The sequence below is a fragment of the Echinops telfairi genome, unplaced genomic scaffold, assembly GCF_000313985.2.
Source record: "Echinops telfairi isolate 266 unplaced genomic scaffold, ASM31398v2 ScPeMD7_3533;HRSCAF=4204_1, whole genome shotgun sequence".
Lineage (NCBI taxonomy): Eukaryota > Metazoa > Chordata > Mammalia > Afrosoricida > Tenrecidae > Echinops > Echinops telfairi.
This window is the reverse complement of record NW_022107432.1, coordinates 23,892,739-23,904,448: the sequence shown is the minus strand read 5'-3', so window position 1 is coordinate 23,904,448 and position 11,710 is coordinate 23,892,739. Positions and strand designations below refer to the sequence as shown.

Genomic DNA, 11,710 nt, shown 5'->3' with positions numbered 1-11,710 from the left:
GGTCTTTGATGCCTAATACCTGATCCCATTGATGCCTCATGATGACGCAGGCTGGCATGCTTCTTCCATGTGGGCTTTGTTTCTTCTCAGCTAGATGGCCACTTATTTATCTTCAAGTCTTTAAGACCCCAGATGCTATATCTTTTGATAGCCGGGCACCATCCACATTCTTCACCATATTTGCTTAAGCACCCATTTTTGTCTTCAGCAATTGTGTTGGGAAGGTGAACATCATAGAATGCCAGGTTATTAGAACAAAGTGTTCTTGCATTGAGAGAATACTTGAGTAGAGGCCCAATGTCCGTCGGCTACCTTAATACTTAACATATATGTACTTATACACACATGTACTTGATACTTATACATATATGTACATAGATCTGTTTCCTACCATTATATAAAAATATATTTACATATGTTCATGCCTGTATTTAGACCTTTATAAAGGCCCTTTGCCTCCGAGTTCTTTCCTCTATTTCCTTTTACTTTCCTCTTGTCCCACTATTATGTTCAGCCTTCATTTGGGTTTCAGTAATTCCTCTCTTTTACATTGTCCTTGATCAAGCCCTACCAGGCATCCTATGTCCTCCTCGCCATTGATTTTAGATCACTTGTTCTCTTGTCTCTGGGTTTGTTAACACCCACTTCCTTTCCCCCACCTCCCCAACTCCCATGTCCCCTGGAATCACTGGTCTGTTGCTTTCTCCTCCGGATTGTTTATCCTAACTATCTTATCTAGATAGATATGCAGCGGCAATAATAAGCACACACACACACACACACACACATGGACAGAGCAAAACAAAAGAAAACAAAACAACAGAAACAACAACAACAAAAGAAAAGCCTATAAACAGTTCAAGGGTATTTGTTGACCTTTAGGACTGTTTTCTGGTAAAGTCTGATGGGGTGCCACGCCCCAGCCCCAAAGTCTATTATTGGTATTCCCCCAGGGATTTCATTGCTGTGCTCCCCTTGCTGCTCTGTTGTATGCTCTTGAAGGGTTTTGCCCCGGAGTGGTGGGGTCAGATCGGGCACAATCCCCACACCGTGCCTCCAGTGTTATCCCTCGAAGTGCTCCAGGTCTATGAGGGATGTCCTGTCTTGTGGTGGGGCGGTCCTATGGTCCGCTCTGTGCATTGGCTGCTCTGAGCAGGAATATCGTCCTTGGGGCTTGTTGGGCCGGGATGTGCTCCACTCTGTCTCCTTGCCTCTTGGTTTGCTCCTGTGCCAGCACCATTTGTTAAGTAGACTCTTTTGTCCCCATTCACTGGGGTTTGGCCCTTTGTTGAAGATCACCTGTTGGGAGCCGGTGGCCATTAAGGCCTTAGCCTCAGCCACGGAGCCGAACTTGGCTGCTTCCTAGTTAAGTGTTGTCTTTCATTTGCTAAATCTGGGGAACTGGGCCTGCCTAAATTCCTGCCTCCGCGTTCCTAGCACGGGCAGTTGTAAAGTTGACCTTTTCACCCATTGGTTAATAATGCCAGGCGCTCATTGGACTAAGATGGACTTTGCTTTACACCTGATGGACCTTAATCTGCATGCAGGACGTCTTTGAGAACTAGCGCGCGCCCTTTTACCTACAGCTGATTGGTTAACGTTCTTATGCTTCATTAATGTACCTGTTGGATTGGATGTTGTGTCGCACACCTTATTAAAATATGCACCTCCCAGTTTCCCTTTTTTATACCCCAGCTTTGCCCAAATAAACGAGTTTGATCAGAGTTTTGTCTTGCTCCACGCCTCCGTGTCTTTTCTCCATCCAGGTTCGTCTTTCCCTGCAGGGCCTTGCTCGTGCGTCCCGCAGGCCGGGACGCAACAATCACCTGTCTATGGGTTCTGGGTTCTCAATTCTGATTCATGGGTCTATGTGTCCATTAATCTACCAGTAGCAGGACCAGTGCCAGGCTATTTTGACTACTCTGGTTGTAAGTAGGCTCTGAGATTCAGAAGCGTGAGACCTTCTACATAGTTCTTCCTTCAGTGGCGCTGTGCTTATCGGTGGTTTCTTTCCTTTGCATATAAAATCAGTGAATGCTTTTTTTTCATCTCTTACATCTAAAAATCACTTCTTATTACTTAGTATATTTTCATATTGACCACTTGGCTTCTTAAACCTTGTTGAATTTTGGTCATAGTCAGAGCTACAGATTTTTGCCACGAGGATGGGGAGGCGTGGCTAGCACATTTTTCTTCCCCCTTCTCAACAGGACTCATTTCCTGCATGCTCCATGATGACAGGGGACCAAGAGTCAAACCACCCCAGTTGAGCGAACAACTGCTGTGCAGCCCTACAGGCTACTCAAAGAGCATCACCCCTTCTAAACGTTCCTCTTTCCCCTCTCTCCCCATGAAGTCCTTAACAAGTTCTAAGCTACCTGAACATGTTCGACTGAGGAAAGGAAATGGTCACTTGACGCTTTGACCAACCTATTAAGTATGCACGGTCAGGAAAGCCCTCCCAGTGGCCACAGAGGGCAAAGGGCAGGACCCCGGCCCAGGACTCCACCTTCTGCAGTCTCCCCAAGTCCTGGCACAATCCCAATGTTTCCTCTCCACTGGTCAGGTGATCCTCTAAAGTCTGACTAGCACACAGTACTCACCCGGGAGCTGTGAGCCACCACGCTGGCCCCAAACCCAGACTTTCTTGTTTCTGTGGGCCTGAGTCATCATCACACATACGCTGTTTGTTCTCTCTAAGCTCCAGGGTGTGGATATTCTGGACCCAGGACAAATACTAGCTCCCGCCATACCCGAGTCCAACCTGTGGATCCCCTGAGGCACCTTTTCACCCACCCTTGTCCATCTGCGCTGGGTGGGTCTTTTCTACCCACCTTCAAAGCCCCGCCCTCAGCCCCACATGGGGCCTCTGCTCAGTGCAGTTGTGTCTTCTTCAGCAGTGTTCCTCTGCTCAGCATCTCCTGTACCACTTCTCTGCTGCTCTGAGCCAGAGCAATTCCCATCTTGGAAAAAACCATTCACTCATTCATCCAACGAATGCTAATGGACTCACGGGTCTAGACACTTGGTCGCCTACCAGGTCCCCACCCCAAACACAGCACTGACGAAGCCAGAACCTGCCAGAACTGGAAGGCGCTTCACATGTCATGTCATTTGAGGAGCGCTTTGGCAGGGTGATAAGTGTTTGCCAATAAACAGAATGCCAGTGGTGTGAAGGCATCAGCTGACAATCCCTGGGTGAAAGCTGTGGCGCTCTGCTGCCGTAAAGGTTTACCACCCTGCAAACCCTGTGGGGAAGTTCTACTCTGTCCTGTGGGGTGGACATGACTTGCAACTGACTCAGTGGCAGTGGCTTTCAAATCATCTGCCCCAGCTTATGAGTCAAAGGAAGCTGGGGCTGAGAACATGGCAGTCATCGGCTTATGATGGGCCTTGGGGTCAGGCACAGATCTTGGCACGTCCTGGTATACTGCCTGTACTATTCATTTGCAGAGCAGTGCTCTGTGCAACGCTGGGCAAGCCCCTTTACGTCTCTGGACCTCCACCCTCTGTTTTGCCAATTGGTGGAGTTGGATGAGAGGCCCTGACGTTGGACTCCTGGTTCTCCTCTCCTAGTGATCTTCAACACTCTGCGGCTCACAGTCTACTTTCCATGTGCGCGGTATCTCTTTGCAACTAGAACAGATGCTCCGGGGGCAGAGGTCACCCGTTATCCCCAGGCACCTAGTATTGTTAACCCTTTCACGTGCTTTAAGTTGACTGAATCAGAGCTCATACTACCTTTAAAAACAAACAGACAAAAACAGAAGGCCCAAAGAGGCTATTATTTTAATGCAAGGCATCATTGTCATAAACCAGCCACACCAAAGCCCTACCCACAGGAAACCCTGAATGCAGAATGCTGACTGCCCTTTGATGAAAAGAACGGCAGCACCCTACTGTGCGAGGGTTGATTTTCTCTGATACCGTCTCTAAGTATCCGCTTCCATGCGTGAGTGTCTGCCCTGGCAGGACTGAGTCTTAGTTAAGAACCTGGGCTTCCTTACATTAATGAATCCAAGTGGTTTTCCATTTCTTTAAGTGAGTTTGCACTGACTGCACTTCAAATATCCCACCAGGGAATCAGGCTCAGTTAACACACTCACCCGCTGGCTGGCTGTGGGCAAGCTCATCAGAATTTGTGCCTCCGTTTTCGACCTCAGAGTGGGGGTGAAACGCGCCAGGGGGAGAAGTGCCCAGAGCAGTACCCCCAAACCCGACCCAGTGCCACCGAGTCCATGCTGATGCCTAGCCACCCTACAGGGCAGGGGAGAACTGCCCCAGGGGGTTCCGAGGCTCCAACTCTTTACAGGAGTAGAAAATCTCATCTCTGTCCCCTGGAGCAGCCGGTGGGTTTGAACTGCTCACCTTGTGGTTAGCAGCCCAATGTGCAACCACCACTCCACGAAGGCTCCTGTATCCCCACACATATAAATTAACACTTACAAGGGGGCCGCACTTGGGAATGAAAGTATAACTGGAGCTGTTGACACCCTCATGACTTCCAAACAGTTCCCCTGGAGGGGACGGAGGCTGCAGCTAAATAACTTGTAGGAAGATGTATGCTATACACGTACTCAGACACAGCGGGCAATGTTCCCCATGGAGTATGGAAAGGATTCCCCCTGGCTGGGCACGAAAAGAAGGGAGGTAACTGCGAGGATGGAGAGCGACAGGAATTACTCAAGCCACACAGCTGAGGTGTGGAAACCATCTGGGTCTGACTAGTCTTCCGTACGCAGTCAGATACAGAGGACGCTTCACATGCCTGCTAATGGGGGAAATCCGTGGAGGATGAAGGAATTGTAAGGATTAGAATAATGTGCATGCTGATAACCAGTCCTGAATCATCGAGACTTCCTAGCATTATCGACAAGGGGAGGGGGCATCTAAGGACTTGTGTTCCTTCCTGATCCCTATTCTGTTCTCAAGCCAGGAGCATCCATGACCTGGAAAGATCAGGAAGGGATGGGAACATCCTCAGCTCAATATCCTTTCTCCGCCCCCTTTCTTGCTAGTGGGTCCCCGAAGGGACTGTTGCTGGGCACTGTGTGAGTTCTACCACCAAAAGCTGTCTACCCATCTATTCAGCACATGTTAACGGACGGTCCTTGTGTGCCTGACATCCTTATGACCTTAAGGAGTCCAGGGGTCTCAGAGCCTGGTTTACAAACCAAAGAGACCACTGCTTTTTAACTCTCTTGTCTCCTACCTGCCTTGGTGCTCGAGCCCACCATCACTTCCTAAACATTATGCTGACCTTGAAGATGCCTTCCTCAAGTCCGGAATTCAGCCAGGAATCTGGGCCTCGGTCATCCATTCATGCACGAGGTCATCTCGTTGGCCAAACCAAACCAATCCAAACCAAACCAAACCAAACCAAACCCCAGCTACTTGGGAACTCAGGTGCCGAACGGGGTGGAGTCAGCACAGGAGGAACTCAGGGGCCTCACTCACCACACAGTCGTCAATGATCTCCGCGAGGCGTGTCCGGTGTTTCCGTCCTAACCGCATGATCTTTTTCCACGTGTAGTAGTACTCCACACACTGAGCCACTGTCTTGGACTTCACCTGCCGGGAAAGTGAGCTCCAGGTTAGCTCCAGCCCTGGGGTGTGTGCAGAGCGGCGCACTTGTCCGAGAATAATACAATGGTCTAAGACACAGGTTCTCAACCTGGGGGTCGTGACCCCTTGGGAGGTCAAACGACCCTTTCACAGGGGTCACCCGAGACCATCGGAAAACACATATTTCCTATGGTCTTAGGGACCGGGACACAGCTCCTCTATCCATCTCCGCCCACATGCAGAGACACCCACCTAAAAGTACCCGGCATGAAGACTGTTACCCATGCTACACCATGCTTCAAGACATTTCATTGGTTTGTCATTAGAAATAAATATTTCATAAGATATAATTACATATTGTTTTTGTGATTCATCACTATGGTTTAATGATGCTCAATTTGTAACAATGAAAATACATCCTGCATATCAGATATTGACATGACGATTCATAACAGTAGCAAAATGACAGTTATGTAGTAGCAACGAAAATAATGTTATGGTTGGGGGTCACTACCACACGAGGAACTGTATGAAAGGGTCTCAGCATTTGGAAGGTTGAGAACCGCTGGTCTAATAGATAATACATTTATGCAATTCAATAAAAGACAGGTACAGCGGAGAGTCCCCTTGCTTCCCCCTCGCCCTCCCCCCATTCTTACTCCCATCCTGCAACATGAAGAGCCTGTTGTGAATTTTGTGGGCATCGTCCCAGAATTTCTCTGTGCACATCCGCACAAACACGAACATCGATGCCTCCACCCCCATCCTTCTTCCCAAAGGTAGCAATAGCTACATAGCATCTCAACCCGCTTGGAGAAGGATATGCTTGGTAAAGCAGAAGGTAAACTAAGAGAGAAAACCCCACCAGGAGGTTGGCCGACACAGTGGCTCCGCCAATGGCTCAAACAGAGCACGGAGCGTGAGGCTGGCACAGGACCGGGCAGGGTTTCCGTTGGGTCGACACAGGGTTGCTGTGGTCAGAACTGACTCCGTGGGGCCTAACCGCCGTGACGCTGCTTGGAGATTCTTCCGTATCAGTATAGAAGGCGCTTACTCATGTTGTTCACCCACAGAGCAGCAGGTTCTTAAATGCATTAGCTTACCAGCTCATAGACCTTCAACATCTTATGAAAAATGTTCCCTACCAATCAAACAAGGCTATAAATAGTTAAGATGTAAGAGCTTAATTTTTGCGGACATCAAGGCTTGCCTGGTTCCCTCCCAAAGAGGAAAAGGTATGTGTATTTTGATGAGAAAAAAAATCCTTTGTGTAGCTCCTGTGTTAGGATGGCGAGGGAGGAATAGCTTTTTGTGCGCCTGTGATGTACCTCTGAGGCTGCTTTATGTGGGCTCGGGGCTGCAGACCAAAGATGGGCTTTAACCTTGGGGGCCAGGCAGGAAACACAGTCACCTACTTGGTGAGATGGAAAGGCTCCCCCAGAAGTCCTGTGTGCTCAAAGTTGCCCTGCCACATCCACCTGACACCTGGAGTTTCTACAGGTGAATCTCCCCAGCAAGGGAGGGCCCTCATCTACAATGCCCGGGTTTAAAACCTGTGTCTCCTGGGACGTACTATCCACAAATCTACAGTCAATCAAAGAGGTGCCTGGCCAGCCAGGAAGAGGCCTGGGATAGGCCAGTCCTGGGCTGGGTGACTCAGGAAAGGTAGAGCCTAGAGCTCCTGGGCCTGTGGGGAGCAGAGGGCATGTTGGCCACAGAAGCAGGAGAGGTCACAGCAACGCAACCAGAGGCCAGAGGCCAGGCAAAGATGATTCCCATCTATTTCTGGTTTTCATCTGGGCAAGGCCCTAGATTAAGAGCAGGACACATGCCACTCTCGCACAGTCCTGAGGGCCAGCTGGACTGCCTGGAACCAGCGGGGGCTGTCATCTGTGACCCTGCTCCCCATGAGCCTGAACAACCTTAACAGCCCTTAAAAACACATTTTGGTGCTATTAGTCATTGGCTTGTGGAAACGCTCTCAGAATCCTTTTAACTTTCTGCCCTAAGCCATCTGTCTCTCAGCCAGTTAAGTCCTATGAAGTCAATCACCTGCAATACACAAAGCTATTCCATGTGTGTGAAAGGCCTTGTATTGCCGTGAAAGGCTGTACCTGGGAGGTGTTATTATTACTATTACTGGTGTTATGAGTGGGAGCGAACCCCAGACACTCTGCTACTGGATTGAGATGGGAGGGGCATGGTGGGATGCGTCCTGCCCCGCCCCTTAATTTCCTAGAAGAGAATTCTAGCTGGCAGATACATGACAGATTCGTCAGATACCCGTGAAATAAGGCATGTAAATGATGCACCAGAAGTCCCAGTTCTATGTATTCAGAGGAAATGTATACATTGCTCATTGTCATGTCCAAGTCATTCGGTCTTTTCCATCCTTTCCTCTCCCCACGCCCCTACACTGGGCTCCTAGCATCCCGCAAACAACTGTCACCCTCTAGAGCGCCGCAAGGGTTCAAAGAAGCCCGTTTGTGTAAGGGCTCCCGTCGAGCCCGTTAGCAGCTATGTTCAACTGTTTCTACAGAAGCAGTTTTCATCCTAAAAACCTACAATCTCCCCAATACGATCTCGAGCGACAGTGAGGAGCGACGGGAGCCTTACCATCTTCTGTATGAAAATGAAGTCTTTGCTGTAAGTGGCTAGTGCTTTGTTAAACAGCTTTCTTTCTAGAGATGTCCATTTGTCCGAACCTGTGAGGAAACACAAACTTCGTAAGGACGGCCTGCAATTCTTCCCACCTCTGGCCGTGCTTCACTGCGGTTACAAAGCACGAGTGTTTGGCAAGTAATATACATACTAGACTATTGGTTTAACGACAACAGCAGCAACCAATCAGTGTAGTGTCACAGCCCTGACTACCGGAGTTCAAATCCCAACCCTGACTTGGTGACTTAGCCCAAGACTCCGCTCTGTCATCTACAAATGGGAATCAGTATACAGCAGTGCCTTAGGACCCATGGGGGATTGGATCGTGAACCCTAATGTCCACCCCCACAGATATCCAAACTCCAAGGTTGCTCCAATCCTTTGTATAAAGGATCACTGTATTTGCATATGACCCAGGCACATCCTCCGATGTATTTTCCTATCATCTCTACATTACCTATACCACCTCCCCAAACTCAAAGTCACTGCCATCCAGGTCATGCTAGCTCATGGCAACCGCATAGGGCAGGGTAGAACTGCCCCTGGGTTTCCAAGACTGTAACTTGCAATGGGAGTAGAAAGTCTCATTTTCCTGCCGAGAAGTGGCTGGTGGTTTCACACTGCTGACCTTGTGGTTCACAGGACAGTGTGTAACTCATGACACCACAAGGCCAAGTGGACCTACACCACCTAGTCCCGTGTAAATACCATGTTATACTCCCTCTTGAGCCTTTGAGAGATTGCTCTGACCACTTGATGGCATTAACTTTTCACCCCTGAATATGTTCCATCTGCAGTTGGTTGAATCAGGGATGAATTTGCCTGTCGGTAAGGAGGGCCAACTCCAAGTGACCTTAGCTTCTCAGACTGCTGTGAGAGTCAGAGACAGGAATGCATGTGGCACGCCCAGCGCAGAGATCAAGCAATAGCACCCAACCTATTTGAGTTTTTCGGTGATTACTACGCTCACGAAGGTCTGTGCATAGCAGACCGGTTCCTTTCCCCACTCAAGACCCTCAGACGACAGGGGAGACAAGCCCTGAGCTCATCACCTGCAAGATGAGACTGCAATGACAGAGGTCAAGGGCACGTGCCAATAAGGCACAGAGGAGGGACACACGTGTCCAGCAGCCAGGGAAGAGCTGAGTTCTAAAGGCCACAGAGATGCAAGTCATAGGCAAGAGTGAGCTGACGCACTTCATTAATGAGTGAACTAATTAGTTCATTCATTTTCCAGCAAGGCACTGTGCTCAAACCAAACCAAACACACTGTTACCAAGTCGATGGTGATTCATGGCAAGCCCATAGGGCAGAACGGGACGGCCCTCGTGGGTTTCTGAGACCAAATCTTTACGGGAGCAAAGCCTTATCTTTCTCCCAAGGAGTGACCGGAGGTTTCAAACTTACAGCCTTGCTGTTGGCAGCCCAACTCGTAGCTCAGGACACCACCAAGGCTGCACAGATACTTTGCTAGGGTTGAAGGGGTGGGGGCTAAAAAGAGCTAATGGTTGCAAATGCTTACTATACGTTCAATTCTAAATACTTTATGGGCATTAATCATTTCGTTCTACCAGCACTCCTGTAAGACTGCTATCACGAGGATCCCCTTCTACGGATGGAGAGTGGAGGTGTTTAGAGGAAGCACAGAGGAAGCTGAACGGTAAGGCCAGTCCTTGAATGGAGGTGAGGAGAGGCTCTACAGTGTTGGCTGGTGCTTCTGCTTGACTGGTCAGCCTGACAGCCATGTCCTTTTCCTCATAAAAGAGAAGGCAGAGCATGCGGCTAGCCACACGGAGTGGTTCTGGACTGTCTGGGACAGGAAAGGAGGAGATCTCGTTCTCAGGAGTGGCCCCATGCACAGCTGTGGGGCTTCCAGGGAGAGCTCAATCATGTAGTTGGCCGACAAAAACCCAGTCCCATCTCCTGGCATTTGGAGTCCTCCATGTCGCTGAGCCTTTGTGGGTAGATGGCTGGGCCTGTGGCTTTTCTCATGTCTTCTCAGAGCTGTCGTGGTCCAGACCTAGGCAACTTTCTCCCCCGCGCCCCCAGGACAAGTCTAAGGTTTCCACTTGGCTGTGGCTGGCAGCTCCTCTTCCCTCCGGAGGTCAAGCCCAAACGAGAGTAAAGCCCTATGGCCCTAGGTTGCGATCCGAGGCTGCCGGGGAACACAAGGGAAGGCCCGGTGACAGAGCGTGGCTCAGACTTCTGTAATGAGGACGCCCTTCTTGGAACCTGGATGCGTCCTGGAGCGCAGAGCTTTGGCTCCAGACTCAGAATACCTCTACTACTGCCAAGCCGGCTCAGACATCCAACAGGAGGGGCCGCCACTCCATCTCTTGGACTTCCAAGTTTATCTTTTTCATGCTGGACGGGAAGGGGCTTTCCGATCAGTCTGCGAGGGAAGGAAGCATCTTCCACAGGTTCTGGGGGCCTGGGCCTCTCCAGATATAAGAACCTCAGCTACAGGGGAGGGACAGCAGTGGTTTGGTGTCCGGCATAGCCTCGCTGGAAGGGAGCTGAACAGAGGAGGTGGGTGGGAATCAGGGGTCAGTCGCGGGGCCATGACCATTTCTCGAATTCTGTCCAACACTGAAAACCTTGGGGGTTTCAGCTGTGATCGACCCCTCTTTCCCAAGAAGAAAGGCAGAAAGGGAAAGACAGGATTGGCCAACAATCCACTTGGAAGACCTAAGGATAGCCACGGCTCCTTCAAGAGATGCATCAAACAAACCCACAGGTTAGAGGAACCGGGAAGAAGGTCAAGATGGAAGATGATGGCGACCTGTCACACCACGTGTCCCTGGCCAGTTCATAAGGAGACCGAAGTGTGCTTGTTTTTGTCAATATTTCTTGTTCTGCAGATTTATAATCTGTCACTCCTGGCAGCTCACAACATCTATGCTCCCGATATCCCTGTGAAATCCTAAACGAATGAAAGGACCAGGAGTCAGTGATGGTGGGAACTTTCCTCATTCTGACACACGGTTCCTCGCCAGTGCTTCCTGGATCCAGCATCTTGGACAGAGTCCAGGATAGACTGCAGAAACGAGGTAGGGGGCCACCGTGGAGACCCCCCTTTTCTTCCTCCCTAGTGATGTTACTCCTTTCTCAGGAAGTTTCCTGCTGCCCACTTAGCCCACACCAAGGGCCAGACGGCTGACATCCCCCCCGCCCCCGGGGAGTCATTTGTTCCACCTGGGGATGCCCGGCTATTGGGCTGTTATCAGCAGGGCCCCCCTAACAAGACGATTAAGGCTAATTACAAAGAGTCTAATTAACTGGATGTAACGGGTGCTGAAACAATGTCAGGAGGAAACACGTTCTCAGCTCTGGTTGCTGGGAAATGGGCTCTGGACTGTGGCTAACTGGGGGCCACTGACAGCGAGCCCAGGCAATTAGAGACAGCAGGGCAGAGCGAGCGTTCCGCGCCAGCCTCACGTGGGCACACACGCTCTCCCGCTAACAAAGGCCTTTGGGTTTCCCT

General features: G+C 50.1%; 1 protein-coding gene across 3 annotated transcripts in view; it reads right to left on the bottom strand.

Moving 5' to 3' along the window:
• TRERF1 (transcriptional regulating factor 1) overlaps positions 1-11,710 on the bottom strand; it is a 53,159-nt gene that overhangs the window by 23,545 nt on the left and 17,904 nt on the right. For all 3 annotated transcript variants that reach the window (XM_045294835.1, XM_045294836.1, XM_045294837.1), the window contains 2 exons: positions 8,182-8,270; positions 5,458-5,571 (listed from right to left, as the gene is read on the bottom strand). In XM_045294835.1, coding sequence (XP_045150770.1) covers positions 5,458-5,571; positions 8,182-8,270 — 203 coding nt within the window. The remainder of the gene's footprint in view (positions 1-5,457; positions 5,572-8,181; positions 8,271-11,710) is intronic.